The sequence below is a fragment of the Myripristis murdjan genome, chromosome 13 (assembly GCF_902150065.1).
Source record: "Myripristis murdjan chromosome 13, fMyrMur1.1, whole genome shotgun sequence".
NCBI lineage: Eukaryota > Metazoa > Chordata > Actinopteri > Holocentriformes > Holocentridae > Myripristis > Myripristis murdjan.
This window is the reverse complement of record NC_043992.1, coordinates 41981990-42005032: the sequence shown is the minus strand read 5'-3', so window position 1 is coordinate 42005032 and position 23043 is coordinate 41981990. Positions and strand designations below refer to the sequence as shown.

The 23043-nt window shown below is 46.0% G+C and overlaps 1 protein-coding gene across 1 annotated transcript in view; it reads right to left on the bottom strand.

Annotated features, from left to right (window-relative positions):
- Positions 1-22589, bottom strand: part of ano7 (anoctamin 7) — a 31983-nt gene extending 9394 nt beyond the window's left edge. The window contains exons 1-18 of the mRNA XM_030066540.1: positions 22576-22589; positions 21414-21529; positions 19291-19348; positions 18270-18397; positions 17856-17963; positions 16863-16999; positions 9053-9110; positions 6486-6596; positions 5345-5510; positions 4791-4881; positions 4521-4617; positions 4279-4422; positions 3974-4111; positions 2909-3010; positions 2686-2788; positions 986-1097; positions 241-295; positions 48-145 (exon numbers count right to left, since the gene is read on the bottom strand). Of these exons, the coding sequence (XP_029922400.1) occupies positions 48-145; positions 241-295; positions 986-1097; positions 2686-2788; positions 2909-3010; positions 3974-4111; positions 4279-4422; positions 4521-4617; positions 4791-4881; positions 5345-5510; positions 6486-6596; positions 9053-9110; positions 16863-16999; positions 17856-17963; positions 18270-18397; positions 19291-19348; positions 21414-21500 (1793 nt within the window). The 5' untranslated portion in view covers positions 21501-21529; positions 22576-22589. The remainder of the gene's footprint in view (positions 1-47; positions 146-240; positions 296-985; positions 1098-2685; positions 2789-2908; positions 3011-3973; positions 4112-4278; positions 4423-4520; positions 4618-4790; positions 4882-5344; positions 5511-6485; positions 6597-9052; positions 9111-16862; positions 17000-17855; positions 17964-18269; positions 18398-19290; positions 19349-21413; positions 21530-22575) is intronic.
- Positions 22590-23043: the final 454 nt, after the last annotated feature.

Here is a 23043-nt window from a genome sequence, read left to right as displayed (position 1 = left end):
TGTGTGTGTGTGTGTGTGTGTGTGTGTGTGTGTGTGTGTGTAGTTACGGGAGGACAAATTCCTGCGCGTTGTTTATCAGCTGTTTCCCCACCATGATGATCAGCAGCTCCTGGGCCAGTTCAATCAGACAGCCGCCTGAGCCACACTGACACACACACACACACACACACACACACACACGTGAACACGGCTGTACACTGTGTTTTGACAGCAGGCAGGCTGAAGGTGTGTGTGACTCACGTCTTCGTTGCGTATTCCAAACAGGCTGTTGTAGTTTCCCGGGTAACCGACAAACCTGGGAGACACACATAATCCCAGCATCTTTATTAAATCACAGATTATGGATTATGTCAGTATATTCTTACAGAATATCCTGAAATAATCTATAATCTATAATGCATGTCAGGATATTCTGTATATATCCCAACATAACGACAGACTTCTTGATTTGACTTCATGACGTCATCGTGACATGTCCTGTCAGATGGCCACGCCCCCTGCCACGCCCCCTGCCACGCTCTCATCAGGACGCTCAGGTGTCCCAGGTGTGTGGGACAGCAGGGGCTGACAGGACGAGTCACGGCGACATCATGTGACTCCTCTGAGGACGAGCACAGGATCCTCACTGCTGCTGCAGCGAGCGCAGCGCAACGTATTCAAAATAAAATAAATACCAGTGTAACTACTGCAGCCTTTCAAATCTGAGAAAATTCACTGGATTTATTTCAAAAACATCTGAAAAGAAGGTGATGAGCAAATGATTGGCATGGATGATTGGCAAAAAAATAGTAAAAGAAGAAAAAAATACCCAAAAATGAATTAAGAAATCTGAAAATCAGCTAAAAGAAATACTAGAAAATTAACTGAAATGAAACTATTTATGAAGACAAGACAATTACCACAAATTACTCTTCACAATAATGAAAGATAAAATCAAAATAAAGTGAGATGACACCTTTCAAAATAAAAGCCTGCAGCTGCTCACCTGCCCTTGAAGAAGGCGACGTAGACCGGAGACGAGTAGAAGTTGACAAACTGGAAGATGAAGACTTTGAGGATGAACATGTCTTCATATTTCGTCTGCGTCCGATGCATTTCTGATGAGAACAGCAAACACACACACACACACACACACACACACACACACACACACACCATAATCAACATTATGTTTAACTTTGTGTGGAAATAAAAATTAAAACACTCTCCCCAACAAAAACGTTATGTAGTAAAAAAAAAATAAATAAATAAATAAATAAATAAAACAAAAAATCACAGTTTGATCATAAAAAAATTAGAAAATTAAAAATTAAATTAAATTAATTCATGTTGTGTGTTTATAAAAACTTGTTCTGTGAACAGTTTGTTTCCTTTGATCTGAAGCTTCTGAGGCTGTTCTGGAAACAGTTTGATAATAAACAAGAAATATAGCAACTTCTGATCAACCCGTATCAATTTCAGGCTTAAAGTAACATACTGGTTTAAGCCCCGCCCATTTCCGACCAAACACCACCCACTTCCTGTTTAAGTTACGCCCATTTCTGGTCAAACCACGCCCACTCACGGTTTAGGCCCCGCCCGCTCTGAGTACAGACACAGGTAGCGGTGCACTCGCTCAGCCCACCTGGATTATAAAATAATCAATAACTCTGCATTGAGCTGCTGCTGAAGATTTCAGCTTTTATCATGGAACGATTTTCAGAAGGTCAGCGAACGCATCGGCACTGAGACGCGTTCGCTGACCCCGAGTCTGTCTGGGCCGCCGGGCGTCACGTGACGAAGCTGCAACCACACAGTTTGGCTGCTGTGTCAGACTGGCTTCAAAGCCCAGTGCACTTCCTGGGGGCGTGGTCTGTGGCACAAGCTATCATCTCCATGGTAACCAGCTGGCAGAAGATGAGGACACTGTCAAAGTGTTTCTTCACAGCAGAGGAGACAAAAATACACCTGCAGGCCAGCGCACCTGTTTCCATTTCAACAGCAACGATGGTGCAAGACAATAAATAACGGACCTCTGACCTCTGACCTCTGACCTCTGAGCTCTGAGCTCAGTGGGCATGTGCATAGATATCTATAATAAAGGCTCGATGTCTCGTCCACGCTGCCGGCCAATGGAGTCGCACGTCTGCACATGGCGGCCATCTTGCCACAGTCAGCTGGCTCACCCATAACATTGTAGTAGTGGTGCATGAACTTTTTAATAACCAGAACTTGCTCACTTTTCTACCGATTTTCAAACGGTTTGGTTTGTTATAAACGTCAGAGGTGTAGTTATAAAACTGCACTTAATTAATAATTATGTTACACTTCCATCCAGAGCTGTAGCCACGTTAATAATGTTTGTAAGAAACCAAACCGTTTGTAAATCCGTCAGATTTCAGCGAGATAAGAGGATTAACGTTTGTGCAGATCGCTCACCTTCCCTCAGGTAGAGAGCTCACCTGTGGCAAGATGGCCGCCAGTGATGACGTGAGAGACTCCGCTGTAAGACATCTGGCCTTTATTATAGATATCTAAGAGACATCTGGCCTTTATTATAGATATCTAAGAGACATCTGGCCTTTATTATAGATATCTATGAGACATCTGGCCTTTATTATAGATATCTATGAGACATCTGGCCTTTATTATAGATATGTCTGTGTGTGTGGACAGGAGGAGGGTGAGGAGGGAGGTGGGACTCACCCCAGCGGGTCAGCATGTGAGCCAGAGAGATGTAAACCCGGGACAGCATGAGGATGACCAGCAGGTTCAACATGGAGCCGGTGAGACTGGCAATCTGCCCAGCCTGACACACACACACACACACACACACACACACACACACACACAACACAGATACAGAAATAATGAAATAAAACATTTTTATGATTGAAAATCTGGACAGATGTGTTGGTGCGGAGCTCACAGAGAACATGAAGAAGTCGTGCTCGGCCGTCTTGTAGATGACGATGCTGAGGATGGAGCGGTACAGGATGACGGCGATGACGAAAATCAGCACCACGGCAACCTGCGGACAGGAAGCTCACCTTACCGACACGTGTCAACATGAAAGCACAGCGTGACGTGTCACTCCTCATCCAGGCCTCTGCACTTCGGACCAGTTCGGATTGGCCTCGATTCATCTCTGTGGAGAACCAGGACCTGGACAGACGTCTCACAAGGGGTCAGAGCTGAAGGGGCTCCTTGGAGGGGAAGTGACACGTCTTCAGGAATCTCAAAAACAGCCCAGCTCGGCATGGACCGACACAGACCTGTTTCTGACTGTGCCGCTGGCCTCAGTCAGGTTCCCCAGCAAGTTCTGATCTAGGGCGACCAAATTTTCTTGGTCGACCACCGGGCCTCATTAATCGGTTTATTTCTGTTAACCGAGAATATTATTTGACCGTCTGTAAAGTTTACAGACGGTCAAAAATGCGACCGTGTCTGTTCTGTATCACGGATCTCCCCTCAGGCCCCAAACCAGTTCAGACAGAAGATAATATGGAACACCTTTCATCCCCAAGTCAAATATTGCACATGGCCTATGGTGATCACCTCACCTTGTATCAGAAAGGAGGAGCTAATCAGTGAAGTCACCTGGTGGAGGTCTTGGTTGGAATGAAAACCTGCAGCCTCTCAGCCCTCCATGGCACATGATTGGTGACCCCTGACATAATCCAAGCCCGTCAAAGCGTCCCGTCGCCATGGTTACCGTATTAAACTGCATGTGGGTTCATGAGCAACTTCTCAGCTTTCAGGAACAGCTGGAATTTTCTCGATAGAGCAAACTTTACGGACGTTACGGTATTTACAATCTGACGTGTGCATCTGTGTCGGCGACGACGCGTTCGGCCTTAAAATGAACCGACAAGATTTATCGGTTAAAGTTCAAAGGTCAACAAGCGGTCAAACGGCCGCCGGTTAGCAACACTATTCTGATCTTGAAGTTGATGGTTGATGGTTGAAGTTTGAGCCGAAGCAGCGGACTCACCATGACGATGATGACCATGCAGCCGGTCAGGATCCTGCTGAACCTTTGCTTCTCGGGGAAGTAGGGTTCCTCAGCGCCGGTCACCGGGTTCCTCATGGTCATCGGTGCCATGGCGGTGAACTCTGGCCGAGGACGCTCCTGGGGGGAGGGCGGAGGGTCAGAGGTCACTCAGGAGCCCTAACATGTGTGATGTGGTGACTCATACCAGACATGGAAGTAACTAATTCCACTTCCTCACGTCCCTGTAACTGAGCAGCTGTGCAGTGTGTTTGTACTGGTGGGAGTTTTCTGTCTAGACGTCTGACCTCGATCTCCTCGAACTCGGAGCAGTCCCAGCGGTGAGCGAGCGCCGAGCACGTCCTCTTCCAGTACTCCAGGAAGGTGACGGCCCACAGAGACATGAACACACTGAAGAACACCGTCCCTCCATTATCAAACAGCAAGCCTGCCTGCAGACAGACAGGCAGGTGGTTATACAAGCAGACAGACAGACAGACAGACGGGTGATCAGATGGACAGGATGACAGACAGGCAGACAGACAGGTACCTTGTAGATGATACAGATGCTGGACAGGTTCCAGTGTGAGCAGATGTTACAGAGAGGACACATGGTGAAGGTTCCTCCACTGTCACACAGCTCGCTGCTACACACACACACACACACACACACACACACACACGCACACACACACACCCTCGTCATTATCATCATCATTATCATCATTGTGCCTGGGGGTTGATTGGTGATTATGGCAATGTTGTATATGAGCACACACACACACACACACACACACACACACACAGTGTGTGTACTTACGCTGGTACATCAGTGGCAACGAGCCAGAATCCAAACAGGAAAATCACCGTCCCGACGACAGAGGATGGTAACAACCAGCCAGTATAGAAACCTACAGTCAGAAAACAGTTACTATGGAAACCTGAAGTCAGAAAACAGTTACTATGGAAACCTGAAGTCAGAAAACAGTTACTATGGAAACCTACAGTCAGAAAACAGTTACTATGGAAACCTACAGTCAGAAAACAGTTACTATAGAAACCTACAGTCAGAAACAGTTACTATGGAAACCTACAGTCAGAAAACAGTTACTATGGAAACCTACAGTCAGAAAATAGTTACTATGGAAACCCACAGTCAGAAACTGACAGTAGTAGTTGTGGTAGCTCAGGAGAGGAGGTTGTAGTGAGAGCAGTACTGTAGTTATCGTTGTTGAATAAATATCATCATCAGTATTAGTAATCGTTCTTGTAGTATTAATGTCAGTATACCCAGCCGGGTAAAGTACAGTGAGTACTTGGCAGTGGTGTGTGGTGTAGTCGGTCGTAGTAGCAGTATGAGGAGTATTCGTGTACCCAGCCAGGCGAAGTACAGCGCGATCTTCTCGCCGTAGTATTCTCTGATGTGGTCCAGAGGCTGGTAGCGCCTCCAGCAGGACCACTGAGCCCAGTACCCATACAGGATCTGTCGGACAGACAGAGACTGGGGACAGGAGGGGGAGACGGGCAGCTGGAACGGACCCTGCACACAGACAGGTAGACAGACAGGTGGACAGCTGAATGGACGCTGCAGAGACACAGGTAGGTCTGGAAGAGGTGGGAGGGGCAGAGACCAGGTGAACTCAGACCAGCGGGATGAGGCAGCATCACATCAAAACCATCACATTAACTCAGATGTAAACCACACACACACACACACACACACACACACACACACACCAGATAAGAGTGTGCCATGCATGTGCAAAAATAAATAAAAATGAAAACATCACATCAATCAGTGTAGTGTATCTACGACGAAGGAACAACATGAACAGAGGAAAATACAGACAGACAGGCAGACAGACAGGCAGGCAGAGAGACAGACAGACAGGCAGGCAGAGAGACAGACAGACAGACAGACAGACAGACAGGCAGACAGACAGGCAGGCAGAGAGACAGACAGACAGACAGGCGGGCAGGCAGACAGACAGGTGGGCAGGCAGACAGACAGGCGGGCAGGCAGACAGACAGACAGGCGGGCAGGCAGACAGGCAGACAGACAGACGGGCAGGCAGACAGACAGACAGACAGGCAGGCAGACAGACAGACAGGCAGGCAGACAGACAGACGGGCAGGCAGACAGACAGATGGGCAGGCAGACAAACAGGCAGACAGACAGACGGGCAGGCAGACAGACAGACGGGCAGGCAGACAGGCAGACAGACAGACGGGCAGGCAGACAGACAGACAGACAGGCAGGCAGACAGACAGACGGGCAGGCAGACAGACAGATGGGCAGGCAGACAAACAGGCAGACAGACAGACGGGCAGGCAGACAGACAGACGGGCAGGCAGACAGGCAGACAGACAGACGGGTAGACAGACAGACAGACGGGCAGGCAGACAGACAGACGGGTAGACAGACAGACAGACGGGCAGGCAGACAGGCAGACAGACAGACGGGTAGACAGGCAGACAGACAGACAGACGGGCAGACAGACAGGCAGGTCCTCACCTCATGCAGCGGGTAGGCAGCAGTAAAGACGCTCTCGGTCAGCAGGCGGTCGATCCCCACCTCGCCTCTGCTCACGGAGCCGTACGGCGTCCTGGCCAGGATCTCATACAGCTGAAGGGACAGGACACATCACGCATCACGGCTACGGTATCCCTCCGCCCCGAGCCGGCTCTGCTCACGCTGACGCATCACGGCTACGGTATCCCTCCGCCCTGAGCCGGCTCTGCTCACGCTGACGCATCACGGCTACGGTATCCCTCCGCCCCGAGCCGGCTCTGCGCACGCTGACGCATCACGGCTACGGTATCCCTCCGCCCTGAGCCGGCTCTACACTCTTCCCCTCAGAGGAAACAGAGCCTGCTCTGCTGGCTGCTGTTTGGGGTGACGGGGTCTCTGCGTCACGTCTACCTGAGGCCCGCTGCTCTGATTGGTGGATCCCAGGTGGAACGCACCAACACGCACGTCAACACGCACGTCCAGAGGCTCCTGTCCTCTGCTCAACATGCCGCCCTGAAGTCAACACTAGGGGCTCTATTTTCACAGGCCGGGCGAGGCGGGGGCGGCGTGCTAGTTTGGTGCAAGGACTCCTCCGTCCCTCCTACCGGCGGAGGGAGGAGAGAAGGCGTGGAGTGGGTTTGACACAGCCGATTCACTTTAAACCAATCAGATGAGCCCCTGTCCTCGCCTTTAAAATGCGCTGCGTGAAGGCGTAATGAAAGTTTACACAGCTGACATGGAGGTCGACTGCTGCAGGCGGAGCGGAGCCCAGGAGAGCGGCGGGCACACGTCACCAAAACCTCACAGGCAGGCTTCCAGACTGTCAGGCACAGTAACAAAACAATAAATACCCACAAAAACCACTATTCAATGCTACTGTCTCAATCAGCACATACATTTATCTCCACATCGACTGTCCCGTCACATCTGACGTCAGATCAGAGGAGATTGGCACCGTTTGTGCTGATTGTGAAGTTTTGCTGATGTGCGCACTGCCCGCCTGTCAGCCAAACTTCCACTACACCGGCCCCGCTCCGCCTTGCGCTGAAAGTAGACCTGGTTTCAGATGGCGAGCTTTGGGCGCACCTCGGCGAAGCTTTTAGGCACGAAAATGTCACTGCGCCAAGCTGAATCTGTCAACACCTCCCCCTGCTGCAACGGCACTCCCACCTCAGCGCACCTCCGTCTGCCAGAATACCAAACTGAGCGCCCCTCGGGTTGTGCTGCTCGAGACTAGCTCTGCAGGGGGTTTGCCTCACTGCGTCACCCTGCACTGCACCGGGAAACTAGAGCCCCAGAGGGTGACACTCCCGTCCCATCCCGCTCAGTTTTTTTCCCCCTTGGTGGGGTTATTCTTTAGAATTAGATTTGATGCTCTCCCCATCCCTTTTAGATTACTTTGTGTTCTAGTGGAATTTTAATTCAAACCATATGGAGCAGTGTATCTGGAGGGATGCACTGCCTTCATTCAAACAACAGAAACCCCCTCACTGAAGGCCACAGAACATAAACAACACATGGCCTGCAGGCCGATCAGCTTTCCTGGCTCTTCTGGAGTCAGTTAGAGTGAAAGAAACAGTCCGTGGGTCACGCCGTCAGAGCCGCAGCCCACGGCCCACACAGTTAAAAAAGTGCCACTGAATGGGGTGGAGGGGCCCACACCGATACTCTTTCAGGGGGCCCAGAATTCCTAGCAACTGGCCTGCACGCCACGCCCACCTTAGCTGAATATGAACCCAAACATGGCATTTCATGCTGTAGTCAATCTATTTATTGACAACATTTACAGCTATGATCAACTTTAAACAATAAAATAATAAATAAAAACACAAAAAACATAAATGTGGCATTGTGTGGCATGTAAAGCACTTTGTGCTACATTTCATGTATGAAAAGTGCTCTATAAATAAAGTTTTGATTGATTGATTGATTGTAATTCTGACTTAATTGGGTCATGCTGGCTGCCTTCCGCCATTGTTGTTCATATTATTTGCGTAATGCTGGGTTTCCGGTGTGGGAAGTGTAGTTTGTCTGAGTTGCGCTGCAGCGTTAGCTCACAGACAGACACGGCGTCACGTGACGACGACATGCCGTGAGTCACGTTCACATCTTTTCACGCCTCGTCTGAAACCTGGACCAGACTGCAGCTCCGACTCACATCCACACTTGGAGGTAAAATGTGAGCTCAGGTCAGATTTGGGCCTCAGCAGCCGGTTAAAACGTAAAGACAAGAGGAAACAGACGTTCCTGGGCTTCAGTCTTTATGAACTCTTTGAAACCAGAGTTGATTCAGTTTGTTGATTTCTTTCAAAAATGTGGGTTAGGGTTAATTAGCAAGAAATTACAGGAGCACTGGTCAAACATTAGAAAAACACATGACCAGAGACTGGGTCTGTATAGTTGGGTAGGAAGATAGGGACGCATGATGTATTTTGAAGTTGAAGAAAACTGGATTTGTAATTATTAAAATGATATATTTAAAGGTCAGATCAGTGAAAGGCTGTCACAAACATTTCAGTGGTGCTGTTAGTTTGTCAGAGTCGATGTCTGCAGATGTTTGTCCAACTCACCACCTGGTGTCTCTGAGTGGTTTTGAAGAAAGTGTCTCTGTCGTTGCTGCCCAGGAACCTGAGGACAGGCAGCAGAGCTCAGGTTAGCTTAGCCCACAGCTCGTCCACAAGATGTCATTATCTCAGCGCTGGGATTTCATTTGGTCTCTGTATTCAGTCTCGCCTCCAGGACATTCCTGAAGCAGGAGGATCTGCTTCGGAAAAGGTGGAATCACCTCACGCAGGAATCACCTGTATGACAGGTACTTCCGCTCCACATAAACTTCCTGTTTGCGTCTAACACAACAGCAATGGCTGCGTTTTTCACCCGCTCCCTCCTAAAATATCATCCAGGCTAATTCAGACACAGCCAGCAAGAGAAAGGACAAAGGATTTACACTCTACTAGTCAAATTATGTCCATAACTATGAAGGGAAGGTTAACGTTAAGTGTTTTACGTTAGGCTCCAGTCTAGCGTACATGTCAGCGAGTAGCTGACAACGTTAACCTTCAGTGTCAACAGTTGCACTGATGATATTTCTGTTGGATTTTGTCCAATGATGTAACGTATTTAACCCAAATGTAATGCCGATCACAGTTTCAGACAAGCGTCCACAATCCAGTTTCTGTGAGACATTCATCAGCTGACGTGCGACTTGCTTCCGTACACTAGCCCAACACACAGAACAAAATAAAGAGTAGTTGAGTCGATCGTAAGCCGAGCATACGTTTATCACAGTGGTATGTCTCACAAAAACTTGATTTGAGTGACTTGTTTTCTCAGGAACTTGGACTGAACCTGTATGAGGACTTTCCCTCACAGGAGGAGGCTGGCTGTCACTCATCTGATCCTAATCCCTTAAACTGTGGTTAACATTACATTAGGCTTATACATTATATCAGACAGACACCGAACAAAAATACAACAGTAATAAGGATGATTAGTGCAACTGATGACAGTGAACGCTAACGTTAGCTACGACCCGCTAACGTGTACGCTAGACTAGAGGCTAACGTAAGAGACTCCTAACTTTAACCTTTGCTTCACAGCTGTGGATATAACTGGACAGGTAGAGTGTAAATCCTTTGTCCTTTCTTGCGTTAGGTGTGTCTGAATTGGCCTGGATGATCCGGTTAACATCATATCTTTGGCACATCAAGGAGGGAGCGGGTGAAAAACGCAGCCATTGCTGTTGTGTTAGACGCAAACAGGAAGTTTATGTGGTGGCTGACGCCGAGCAGAAGTACCTGTCATACAGGTGATGTGCACGTTCCTGTGGTACCGAACAGGAACCAGAGAACCTGAGCTGAGGCACTTAACAGCATCCTGAGTTTAATGTGATAATAAACTACAACACTGAGTTTAATGTGATAATAAACTACAACACTGAGTTTAATGTGATAATAAACTACAACACTGAGTTTAATGTGATAATAAACTACAACACGCTGAGTTTAATGTGATAATAAACTACAACACTGAGTTTAATCTGATAATAAACTACAACACGCTGAGTTTAATGTGATAATAAACTACAACACTGAGTTTAATGTGATAATAAACTAACGGCTGTTTGCTAACGGCTGACGGAGCCACTGCATTAAAGATTATAGAGACCGTGATCATCGGTCAATAGTGATGTCCTGGGGAGGTCCTCTGGCGTCCGGGCCGTGAGCGGCGGACAGACTGACCTGAGGTCAGACTGCAGCAGGTTTATTTTCATAAAGCTTTGTGCTTATCTTCTCAAAGAGGTGTGTCTGAACATCATTAAACTTGTAACCGCGACCGTTGAAAATGAAACGTCATAAACGGCTGAAAGCGGCTGAAAGCGGCTGAAAGCGGCTGGGACTGGATCCACAGTCTGTTACTGGCTAACGTGCCAAGCTAATGTGCTAATGCTACGAGCTAACAGTTCAGTCTGCTGGTGCTGTGTCTCGGAAGAAAGGTTTTCAGAATAAAGATCAGGAGATTTACTGATCAGCACACCTCTGCTGTGAAGTGTTGAACTTTCATCACAGCTCAGTGGATCCAGCACGCAGCACTGTGGCATTCTGGGTAATGAGGAGGAAGCATGTTGTGATTGCTGGAGGCACAGCTTCCTGGCTGGTCTGAGATCCCCCCCCCCCCCCCCCCCCCCCCCCCTTCAGGATGTGGTGGTGACCAGACGAATCCTGAAGGCAGCCCCGCCCCCCAGTGCAAACACACACACACACACACACACACACACACACACTTCCTCAAACAAGAGACCATCCCTGCACAGTTTAAACACAGCGTGTGTTTACCGAGAGAAACTCCAGCAACAGCAGCACTTCACTAATATCCCAGGATCCCAGTTCTCAAACTGAGAATCCAGTTTTCATCCTTTCCTATAAAACAGCTGAGCCTCCTGAGTCTGCTGTGTGGGCTGAGAAAATCACCAGTATTTTCTTCTTACGTATCAAAATAAAAGCTTGGATTTGTTCTTTAAAATGCAGCTTGAACTTCACTTGAAAGTCAAGGTCCAGGTATCATTTGGCGAAAGAATCAAGGGATGTGTGCACGGGTCAGGACACTTTGAGGTGCCCCGCCTTGATTCTCAACTTCACTTCAGGTAGATTTTCAGGGCTGAGGTGGCTGAGGAGTGCCATGTGTGTTCAGGCCAAACGGAGGCTAAAACCAACGGCTCGTCGAGGGTTTTGTGTTTTATGGCTTTCAAACTGAAAAGTCGTCGGTGAAACCAGAGTTATCAGCGCTGTGGAGAAACGCCTCTCAGCTCCTTCTTGCAAATAAAATTTAGCAAATTTATGCATGAAAGCCATTTATCAACTGGTCTGTAATCTGCCCTGACCGCAGCGTTCCTGCCTCATTAACATGAATACACACCTCCAGCTGAGTGAGTCAGGACTGAACCCAGATCAGCTGCAGAGGTTAACTCTTTCAAACCCAAGAGAGGCACGTCTTTCCTCTCCCAGCGGGTCAGAGAGACCAAAGAGAACCGGAACACTGCCAGCTGCACGTAAAACCACCAGAAAAACAGCAACTGAATAAATACATTTTAGCAACACAAAGGAATGAATGAATGAATGAATGAATGAATGAAATCCTGCATTCCTTCATGTTCTTTCAGTAAAGGTGCTGCGGTTCTCTCAGTAAAAGGTTCCTCGGTGTGAAAAGTGCAAGTTGTGGCTGTGAAGAACGGTTCACTCGTTGCTGATTAAAGGTTCTTGGCGTTCTAACTGGCTGGATCAGGGGTTCTCAAAGGTTCTCAGGGAGCAGCGGCTGGAGAAAGGCAACACATGTTTTTCACAAGCAGCACTGATCACTGATGTGACCTTTGACCTTTGTCACTTATTCATTTGTTGATTTATTTGCTTTGATAATTTTCAAGTTTTTTGTTTTTTTTTTACATTTCTGGGGTTTTGTGCTCATTTTCTGGTCATTTTCTTACATTCTTTCTTTCTTTCTTTCTTTCTTTCTTTCTTTCTTTCTTTCTTTTCAAATGTTCCAGAAACCTTCCATGGGAAGTTCAGCTGAGGAATTTTGGAAATTTTGTTTTGTCATAAGCAGACATGCGTGCAAGCTAATGACATTTTTGACTTTGACTTATTTTGAGTAGATTTTTTTTCTCAGTCCTTCAAGATTGATGGAGGATAAATGAATAGAAACAGGCTCAATGAACAGATGAACACTCCTCAGTCAGCAGCTAAATCAAACTGTAACCTGCATTCTTATATGAAAACTGTATTTCTGTGAAAACTGGTCAGCAGAAGGCAGAAGAAGCAGCATCACAGTGGAGCACGCTGGCTGATAGAAAGCCTCTGAAATAGCTACTAAACACATTTTGCTATTTTTCATAACTTCTTCAAAACTAAAAAGGAACCAAAACAAAATATTTACAATTTTACTAGATTAAAAACACCGGAAGCCATTGCAGCCCTCGACGTGGACGTAAGCAACCAGAATTGGCACGAGGTCTATGCAAATGAAGACACCAACAAAGCTTACGATGCCTTTCTATCCATTCTAGTACATCCATTCTAACACTATGATAAAAATTGTCCCATAAGAAAACAAACCACCAAGCACAATAATGTAAATAAACCATGGATAACGAGAGGGATTGAAAATGCATGTAAAAAGAAAAATCTATTATATAAAATCTTTTTAAAGAATAGGACAAAAGAAACTGAAATCAGATACAAAACATATAAAAATAAATTATTGAATATTATAAGATATCAGAAGAAGGAATATTACCACAAATTATTGGAACAACATAAGAGTAACACTCAAGGCATATGGAAGGTAATAAACAGTGCAATCAGAAAAAATACTGGAAAAGTGGACCTTCCTAACCACTTCACAAATGATAATACAACTATAAATAAACCAAAGGAAATTGCTGATGAATTTAATAAATATTTTACAAATGTGGGATCCAATTTGGCCAATGAGATTATGGAACCGACAAATAAGGATGAGTTAGAGAATATTATTGATCGAAACTATGACTCTATTTTTATTAGTGGTGCTAATGAAAATGAAATACTTGAAATAGTACATCAGTTCAAGGACAAAAAGTCAGCCGACTGGACCGACATAGACATGACACTAGTTTAAAAAATAATAACAAACTGTAAAACCACTGACCCACATTTGTAACCAATCTTTTCAGACAAGAATCTTTCCAAGCAAACTGAATACCACAAAGGTAATACCCATTTTCAAAAACGGAGATAAACATAAATTTAATAACTACAGGCCTATTTCACTATTGTCACAATTCTCTAAAATAATTGAAAAATTGTTTGTGAAGAGATTAGATCAGTTCATAGAAAAACACAATTTGTTGAGTAATCATCAATATTAGTCCAGTCATTTTATGAAAAAAACTAGGACAAATTGCAAGAGAAGCAAACTCAACTGATTCTGTATCCTCAGTTTGTCCTGAGTGAGGGGAAAAAAGTCCCAAGAAATCCCATTGGTGGAAAGTTTTGAAAATCACCTATTTATGACCACATATTACCAAAAAACACTGTTTTTAACACACAGGGGAAAGGGGTTCAACATTTTACTTTCAGATATCACTATAAAAATTCACAAGTTGATTACACACACAAAGACAAGAAAAAAAGTCAATTACAAGTTCTTTGAATTATTCTGTTTACACATGCATATCACACATTATCTGATGTGATATGCGCTAATAAGGAATATAAGGAATAAATGCCAGAAGAGACATTTAAACAGTGAATTAAAAGGTTACTATATATACAGTAACCTTGAATTAAAAGGTTACTATATCACAGTGAATTAAAAGGTTACTGTATATATAGAGTATAGCTTTATAGTGATATCTGAAAGTAAAATGTTGAACCCCTTTCCCCTGTGTGTTAAAAACAGTGTTTTTTGGTAATATGTGGTCATAAATAGGTGATTTTCAAAACTTTCCACCAATGGGATTTCTTGGGACTTTTTTTCCCCTCACTCAGGACAAACTGAGGATACAGAATCAGTTGAGTTTGCTTCTCTTGCAATTTGTCCTAGGTTGACCCCAATTTTGGCCTAAAATTACTGGACTATATGGGTTTCGAGCTAATAGGTCCACTTTGATGGCTGTAATGGAATTAATGGAGGGCATCACAGATGCTACTGAAAAAGGGGAGAACACGGTGGGAGTGTTCATCGACTTGAAAAAGGCGTTTGACACTATAGATCACAATTTATTAAATAAACTGGAGAGATATGGCATCAGAGGGATAGCAAATGCATGGATAAAAAGCTACCTTAATGATAGACACCAATACGCACAAATACATAATGTAAAATCTGGGTTAGAAAAAGTCACATATGGTGTTCCACAAGGTTCGGTCCTAGGGCCTAAACTATTTATATTATATATAAACAATATTTGCAAAGTGTCCAAGATATTAAAATATGTATTATTTGCTGATGACACAAACCTGTACTGCACCGGTAAAAATTTGGAACAGCTTCTGAAAGCAGTAGAAGGGCAACTGACCATTCTAAAAAAATGGTTTGATATAAATAAGCTATCAGTAAATCTAAGCAAAACAAAATTAATTATATTTGGCGCTGGAAAAATGAACCATCAAGCAACAATCAAAATTAGTTGAATAGAAAGAGTATATGAAAATAAATTTCTGGGTATAATAATAGATGACAAACTATGCTGGAAATCACATATAAATAATGTAAAATTGAAATTGTCTAAAACTGTTGCAATATTATATAAAACTAAATATATTCTTAGCCATAAATCATTATATCTGCTATATTGCTCACTCATAGTTCCATATATTACCTACTGTGTGGAGGTATGGGGTAATGCTTATACTACAAACACAAACCCTGTTTTTATACTACAGAAGAGAGCTATGAGAATAATAAATAAATCTGATTATTATGAGCCGAGTCATAATAATAATAATATAAGGGGTACACCCATGTTCAAAATTATCACAGCAAGAACAAACATTAAAAGGAGATGTACATCGGTCAAGGCAAGAGAAATATGGAATAGTTGTGATAACGACCTAAAAATGTGCAGGTCAATCTATAGATTCAAGAAAATGTATAAAAATAAAACAATTAATAAATATAGAACTTTAGTATAAATATTAATTTATTATTTCTAGAAAGTGAAGCAACCAAATTCATTCTCTCTTTCTTTCACCTGTGTTTGGTTTATCCTATTGTTTGTCATTGTTTGTTTGTAATCTAAGTTGAGTTAAAAGGGTAGGTAAACATAAGCTACGGCTTCAGCCTACGCCTTTTCGGTCCAGGTATTGTTTTTTTTTCCTTGTAATGGTTATGGTGAAAAAAAAAATCCTGTATGATTTAAGATCAAAATAAACTTATTCATTCATTCATTCATTTTGACTTATTTTTTCCAGTTAAACTTTAATACCACAGGTCAAATATATTTACCCCAGTCATATCATCAAGACCTCCATGCCTGGGTGTCGTCTGTGGGCTCAGGCAGAGTCATGTGGAAATTTGACTGAATTTGCATTAAATCTGGTTGTTTTAACCAGGATTATGCTGCAAGACGGTTTTTCTTCAACTATATTAAGTTCCTGCTTATAAGCCAACATGCAATTTTGCAAACTTCCAGATTATTCCTGTAAATTCCTGTTAATTCCCATATATTCCCATTAACTCCCATGGAAAGTTTCCAACTTTGAAAAATCCCTGAATTTTGCAACCCTATATGATCCTCACAGTTTCTGCATCCTAACAGCTTCCAGTCAGTTAAAGCCGTGGTCTCCAATCACCAACCAGACACACACACACACACACACACACACACACACACACACACACACACACACACACAGGAAGCTGCGCCCCTCCCTGCAGTGAACTGAGAGGCTTCATGTCCACTTCCATTCAACACGCCTGTTTATCTACTGTATAAACTATTATTATATTTGTGAGTGCGTGTGAGTGTGTGTGAGTGTGTGTGAGTGTGTGTGTGTGTCACATGATCCTGAAGTGACTGACGGGTGGATTAATCAGGAGGCTCCTGTGTGATCAGGTCATATTGATCATGAGGAGCTGTGAACAGGCTGAGCTCGCTGGGCTTTCAGTCGCCGCGTCTGAAAACAGGAACGAGCAGCAACAGGTGTTTATATGCAAATGAGCTCATTAGGGGCGTGGCCATCTCCGTTTACGGCTGAGTGTGTGAGCGTGCATGAGGCTCGTGCACGTGCCAGCAGTTGCACACAGACTGAGGTCTATAACACAGCTTTATAAATCTGTGTGTGGCTCTGTGTGAGCGCTGGACTGAGTGACAGGACTGAGGTGTGCTCTGGCTCCGCCCACCTCTCCAGCTTGGTGTTCCTGAACTGGCAGGTGTAGTAGTCGGCCGGGGGGTTGGGGACGTCCTGGGCCAGCGGGTTGGGGATGGACAGTTTCTGCAGAAGCTGCTCCGACCAGTTGGTGTTTGGTGAGTTGACCACCTGAGGAGAACACCGTCAGTGTGTCTGTAAGAACCAGCAAGAACCAGCAAAACCAGCAAGAACCAGAGAGAACCAGCAAAACCAGCAAGAACCAGAGAAAACCAGAGGGAACCAGAGAGAACCAGCAAAACCAACAAGAACCAGCAAGAACCAGCAAAACCAGCAAAACCAGCAAGAACCAGAGAGAACCAGCAAGAACCAGAGAGAACCAGAGAGAACTAATGTCTGCTGACAGAAACTGTGAGGGAACGTTTGGCCAACAAATTAACAAAAACTGACAAGCAGAAGCACAACTCGTGATCCACACACACACACACACACACACACACACACACACACACACACACTGCTCATTAAACACAGGATCATATTTAATATGATCCCCCTGCTCTGTGTGGTACACAAGCAACCAACACTGAGGTCAGAGGTCATGCAGCAAATATTCCTGAGCCGAGGATGATGAGGATGAGGATGTGAGGATGATGAGGATGTGAGGATGATGAGGATGAGGATGTGAGGATGATGAGGATGTGAGGATGTGAGGATGATGAGGATGATGAGGATGAGGATGTGAGGATGATGAGGATGATGATGATGTGAGGATGATGAGGATGATGAGGATTAGGATGAGGATGATGAGGATGTGAGGATGATGAGGATGATAAGGAGGAGGATGTGAGGATGATGAGGATGAGGATGATGGGGATGTGAGGATGAGGATGATGAGGATGAGGATGTGAGGATGATGAGGATGATGAGGATGTGAGGATGAGGATGAGGATGTGAGGATGATGAGGATGATGAGGATGTGAATGATGATGTGAGAATGAGGATGATGAGGATGAGGCTGTTGTACCTGCAGTGGGACTCTGAGGCTGATCTCCTCGGCGTAGTAACACAGGACGTTCCACGGAGCGCTGAGGAGAACAAAGCAGATGTTCCTCTTGGCCTGATGAACCTCCACCTGCGCGCGCACACACACACACACACACACACACACACACACACACACACTGTAATAACCATAATAATAACAATAAGAGAAGTCAACAGGAAGTTGCCCAGAACAGAGGGCAGCTCTGGAGTTTCTGGCTCTAGATCCTGAGTGACCTCTGACCTCTGCACGCAGACACACTCTGTGCTGCCGGGCTTTATTATTGTTAATGTCGTTTGATTGGCTGTTCAGGCAGACTCCACCCGCTGCGGGGGGGTGGAGTCTGCCGCAGGACCGAGGGTCTCGCTGTGCTTTGGGTGCGTTACTTTTCCTCACCAGTTCCTGCAGAATGCCGGCACCTCGCAGCTTGGACAGGAAGGCCTCCCTCCACTTCCTGTGGGACTCGTTGGCTCCGCCCTCCTCGTCCTTCTGGTCCGAGCGACTCTCCCACACCAACACGAAATCTGCTGAGTCAGCACAGAGCGTTACAGAAACCCTGCAGCTGTCCCGGCAGGAGGATCTCCTGCGGGACAAACAGAAGAAGAGCCTCTGCCGAGAACGTTAACCTCCTCGCCCTCCAGCCAACATGGACCCCCTCCAAACCCCAACAACACGAGGAACGTGTTAAAGCTCCGCCCCGGTTCCTCTGCAGGTTCTCCTTCACGTTCCTCTGCTCTCCTCCCAGAGCGAGCAGTGGGCTTTCAGAGCTGCCACATCACTCCTCCTCCCTCTCCTCCATTCATTCCACTACGATATGAACATGAACTTTCAGAGCCTTCACACTTTCTTCACTCCAGTTTTCCATCAGCCCAATAAAGTCCTCCACAGGAGTTTTCCTAAAAGCAGCAGCACTGTTGGCTTTTCAGGACTTTTTCACACTGAAACGCTCCCTCCTCCTCCTCCTCCTCCTCCTCCTCCTCCTCCAGGGAAAATAGTCCCTAAGCGGGGAAATGTTTTGCTTTCCACAGCCAATCATCAGCTGTGTGGTTTCTGAACATTATGAGGCGGCTGCTTCAGACTCACAGTCTGAGTCTGTTTGTCGATGAGGAACGACAACTACTTGAATTACTGAATTAATGTCCATCTGACAGTCAGAGGCTTCAAAGATCTATCTCACACACACACACACACACTCACACCCACACACACACACACACACACACAGCCTGCAGATACAGTGTTCAGTGGACTGTGATGGTTTTTGTCAGTTGGAGTTGATTTGCACAGTAAACTGAAACTCCTCCAAACAGAAACGAGTATATTGACACAGCAGATAAACACACACACACACACACACACACACACACAGCAGGTAAACACACACAACATGCTGACACGGCCTGGCAGCAGAACTCACCGATTCGAGTCTTTCCATCGCTGAAGACATTTCGGTCCCTCGGGGGCCCTGGAGGATTCTGGGAAATAGCAGCAGGCCTCTGTTAGCAGAGGATCTCTCTCTCTCTCTCTCTCTCTCTCACACACACACACACACACACACACACAGACTGGACAGCTCTGTGTGCTAGCAGCTAGCAGGCCAAGAGCATGTTTGTTATGTGTGTTAGCTCGTTAGCTAATCATGAGCTAACTGTACGTTAGCTTGATGAGACGTTGACGTGAGCGGCGCCAGAGAGTCTCTAACACGGGAAGAGGTGCCACTCCCGTCTGACTTCCGGGTCTCGGAAACTCGTCTCTGTCCATGTGAGGGCGCTGGCGGGCGAGTGCAGAATGAATGGGAGTCTATGGGGACACACCCCTAAAAATCCACTTTTCTCTAGAAATAATTTTTTTGTCCAGTAATTTGAATCCTCTTTTCAAAAGTTGGGGCTAAAAAAATACACTCAGCTGAATATTGGATTTTTTAAGTTCACCTATCTGTTCTAAAAAGTGTGATGACGTCACACATTGAGAGGTGCTGCTTTCCAGAGCCTGTCTCCACAGAGCAGACGGAGACACTCAGAGAGCCCGTCTGTGCTATATTAGACATTCTCTGTACACACAAATATCAACTTTGATGGAAAAGTCCTCCTTAAGAGTGGTGTTTCCCGTTTCTCTTGGTCTTCAGGTGCCATCAGGTGGGATCCCTCGTCGTAAACAGCCGCAAGTCCGTCACTGACCAATCAGCATTCATTAGCAAATGCTAGCGTGTTATGGCCAACAACAGCCCAAACTGTAGGAAACTGAAAGGATATAAGTTCTCTAATTTCACTTTTAACCTATAATCCATATTGAACTTTCAGAAACTACAACAGGATTTGTGATTTTTCAACCATAAACAGGAGTAAGAGACAAATTTAGCCGTTTAGCTCCATAGAGCCCCATTCATTCTGCACTCGCCCGCCAGCGCCCCCAGTGGAATTACGGTGGAACTGCAACCAAGTTTGATACAGTGGGGGTCAATGGAGAGTGGAGAGGCTCGTCGTAGACGGGCTCTGACGCTGCTTCACTTCCTGTTTCTGTTACTTTGTTTCCTGTGTGTTTCCATGTGGATGTGAACACGGCAGTGACACGTGTGTCATGTGACCCGGTCGGCGTGTGCGCAGACACACCGGGCTAGGAAACCTTAGCTAGCAGCGCTAGCTAGCAAGCTAACGTTAGCCAACAGGTTAAACTCAGGGGTTGGGGTGGCTCGGGTTAAAGGGACAGTCCGCGCCGCATCTGCCTGCTTCTCTGAGTTCTTCGAGGACAGATGCTGGTCCAGCTGTGAGCCTCAGACCGGCAGGTGCACAGGTGTTCCTGTTCGGGACGGTCCCGTGAGAGGACTCAGACGGGACGTGGCTCCTCCCACCCCGCCGAGCGGACACACCCCCCGCCCACAAATCTGTGTTTCACAGCGTTTCCTGTGAGTGAGAGTGTGTGTGTGTGTGTGTGTGTGTGTGTGTGTGTGTGTGTGTGTGTGTGAGTGTGAGTGTGTGTGTGTGTGTGTGTGTGTGTGTGTGTATTCTGCTCTGCTCTCTGTTTGAAATGTTTGAACTGGTTTTTGTTGACATTTGATGGGAAGTTTACTTGTCATTTCTTATTTCTTGATATCATCATGTTGTTGTCCTGGTGCTCGTCACATATTTTTCCATATTTCTGAAGGAATTCAGGTGAATTTGCTCGGCATTTTAACTCAACAGTTAGCGTCACTGATCTGACGTTTTAACATATAATTTTACAAATACAGTTTTCATGTCAAATATCTGCTGCTGGGGGGGGGCTGGGCCTCCTTGTGTCCGGGGGGGCACCTGTGAGGACCTCCGGCCTGATGGCCCCCCAGGCCCCCCCGGACCCCCCGGACCCCTCCCCGGATGGTGCCAGTCTGATCTCCATCTCAGACTTCCTGCTTCCTGTTTCTGCAGCTACATACAGGAACTCTCTCTCTCTCTCTCTCTCTCTCACTCACACACACACACACACACACACACACACACACACACATACACACACACACACACACACACACACACACACACACACACACACACACAGTGCTGGTACCTCATTGATGCTTCCGTAGTTGTGGTCGGGGTTGGTTGTCATGACGATGAGATTGGTACGGTCCTCCTTCCCTCCTTGTGTCCTCATCTTCCCTCAGCAACCTCCTCCACCCTTTCCTGCTCAACACACACACACACACACACACACACACACACACACACACACATTACAGACTTACATTCATTGTCTTGAGACGCCGGCCCAGCCATACTGTCCAACTGGGGATCAGACGTTTGTCCCCAGTTGGACAAGCCGTCCCCAGTTACTGGGTCTGGTGCGTGTCCCTACAGGTCATCAAAAACAGACCCACACTCACACACACACACTCACACACACACACACACACACACACACACACACAGTCCACTCTTAGATTAACTTTGAGGCCTAATTTCTTTCAAAAACAAGGCAAATAAAGCAATTAGCAAATTAGCAAAATAAATAAATAAATAAATTACCAGATCATTAGTCAAAAATTTGGGAAAAAAAGCAAATGAATTTACCTGAAAATACTATTTTTAAAAATACATGGCAACTAAAAGTATATATTTAAACATGAGATTTCTTGTGTTTAAACTGAACGTGTGAGGCTGCATTCACAAGCATTTAATGCACAACATGCACCATGATTTATTTTTCATTTTGTTTTGAAAAAGCCATTCAGTCAAATTCCAAGGAAAAAAAAACCCACAATCTATCTTTCTTATTACCCCTCTGAAAACACATGTGGTTAAAAGGAAAGGTTTCATTTCCACAACACAACCTCCTACTTTATCAAAAAAAAACAAAAAAAAAAACAAAAAAAAGGCCAAAAACCTGCTGCAGTGATCCTACAACACACCGTCCAAATCTAAAGGATACTCTCCATTAGGAATATGATAGATACTCTGGTTTGCAATAAGTTCACTACAAACTCATTACTAAGCACCACAACACAAAATAAATCCTTTTAGAAACATTAGAAGAATTTCATACACTTCGTATAGTAAACAAGGGTTACTGTAGACCTCTGAGGTCGAACACATCCAGCCGCTTTGTTTTTGCTCCTTGAGTTCCTTAAAAACTTAAATACAACGGCCACATAGGATTACTCATCATTTGCATAATAGAGATTAATAAAGATGAAAGTTTCCTGTGGTGGACAGTTTAAAAGACGACTCACCTGAGGACGTGGCGCTGCGTGTGGACCAGAGGACTGAAGCTGCCAGACTGGAGCCAGCAGCTGATAAGAGCCCAGAGAGCTCCTCCCTCCCAGCGTCGCATGGAACCAGTCAGACTGGACAACTCAGTGGGCAAACACAGGCCTGCTGAGACGGCACGGCCCGCAGCGTGCACGGCCCGCAGCGTGCACGGCCCGCAGCGTGCACGTCACATCAGCGTGCACGGCCCGCAGCGTGCACGGCACCTCAGTGTGCACGGCCCGCAGCGTGCACGGCCCGCAGCGTGCACGGCCCGCAGCGTGCATGTCACCTCAGCGTGCACAGCCTGCAGAGCGAACATCACCTCACTGTGCACGTCACTTCAGCGTGCACGCACCGCAACATGCACGGGCCGCAGCGTGCATGCCCCGTAGGGTGCACGTCACCTCAGCATTCAGCGTGCACGTCACCTGGGCGTGCATGTCACCTGG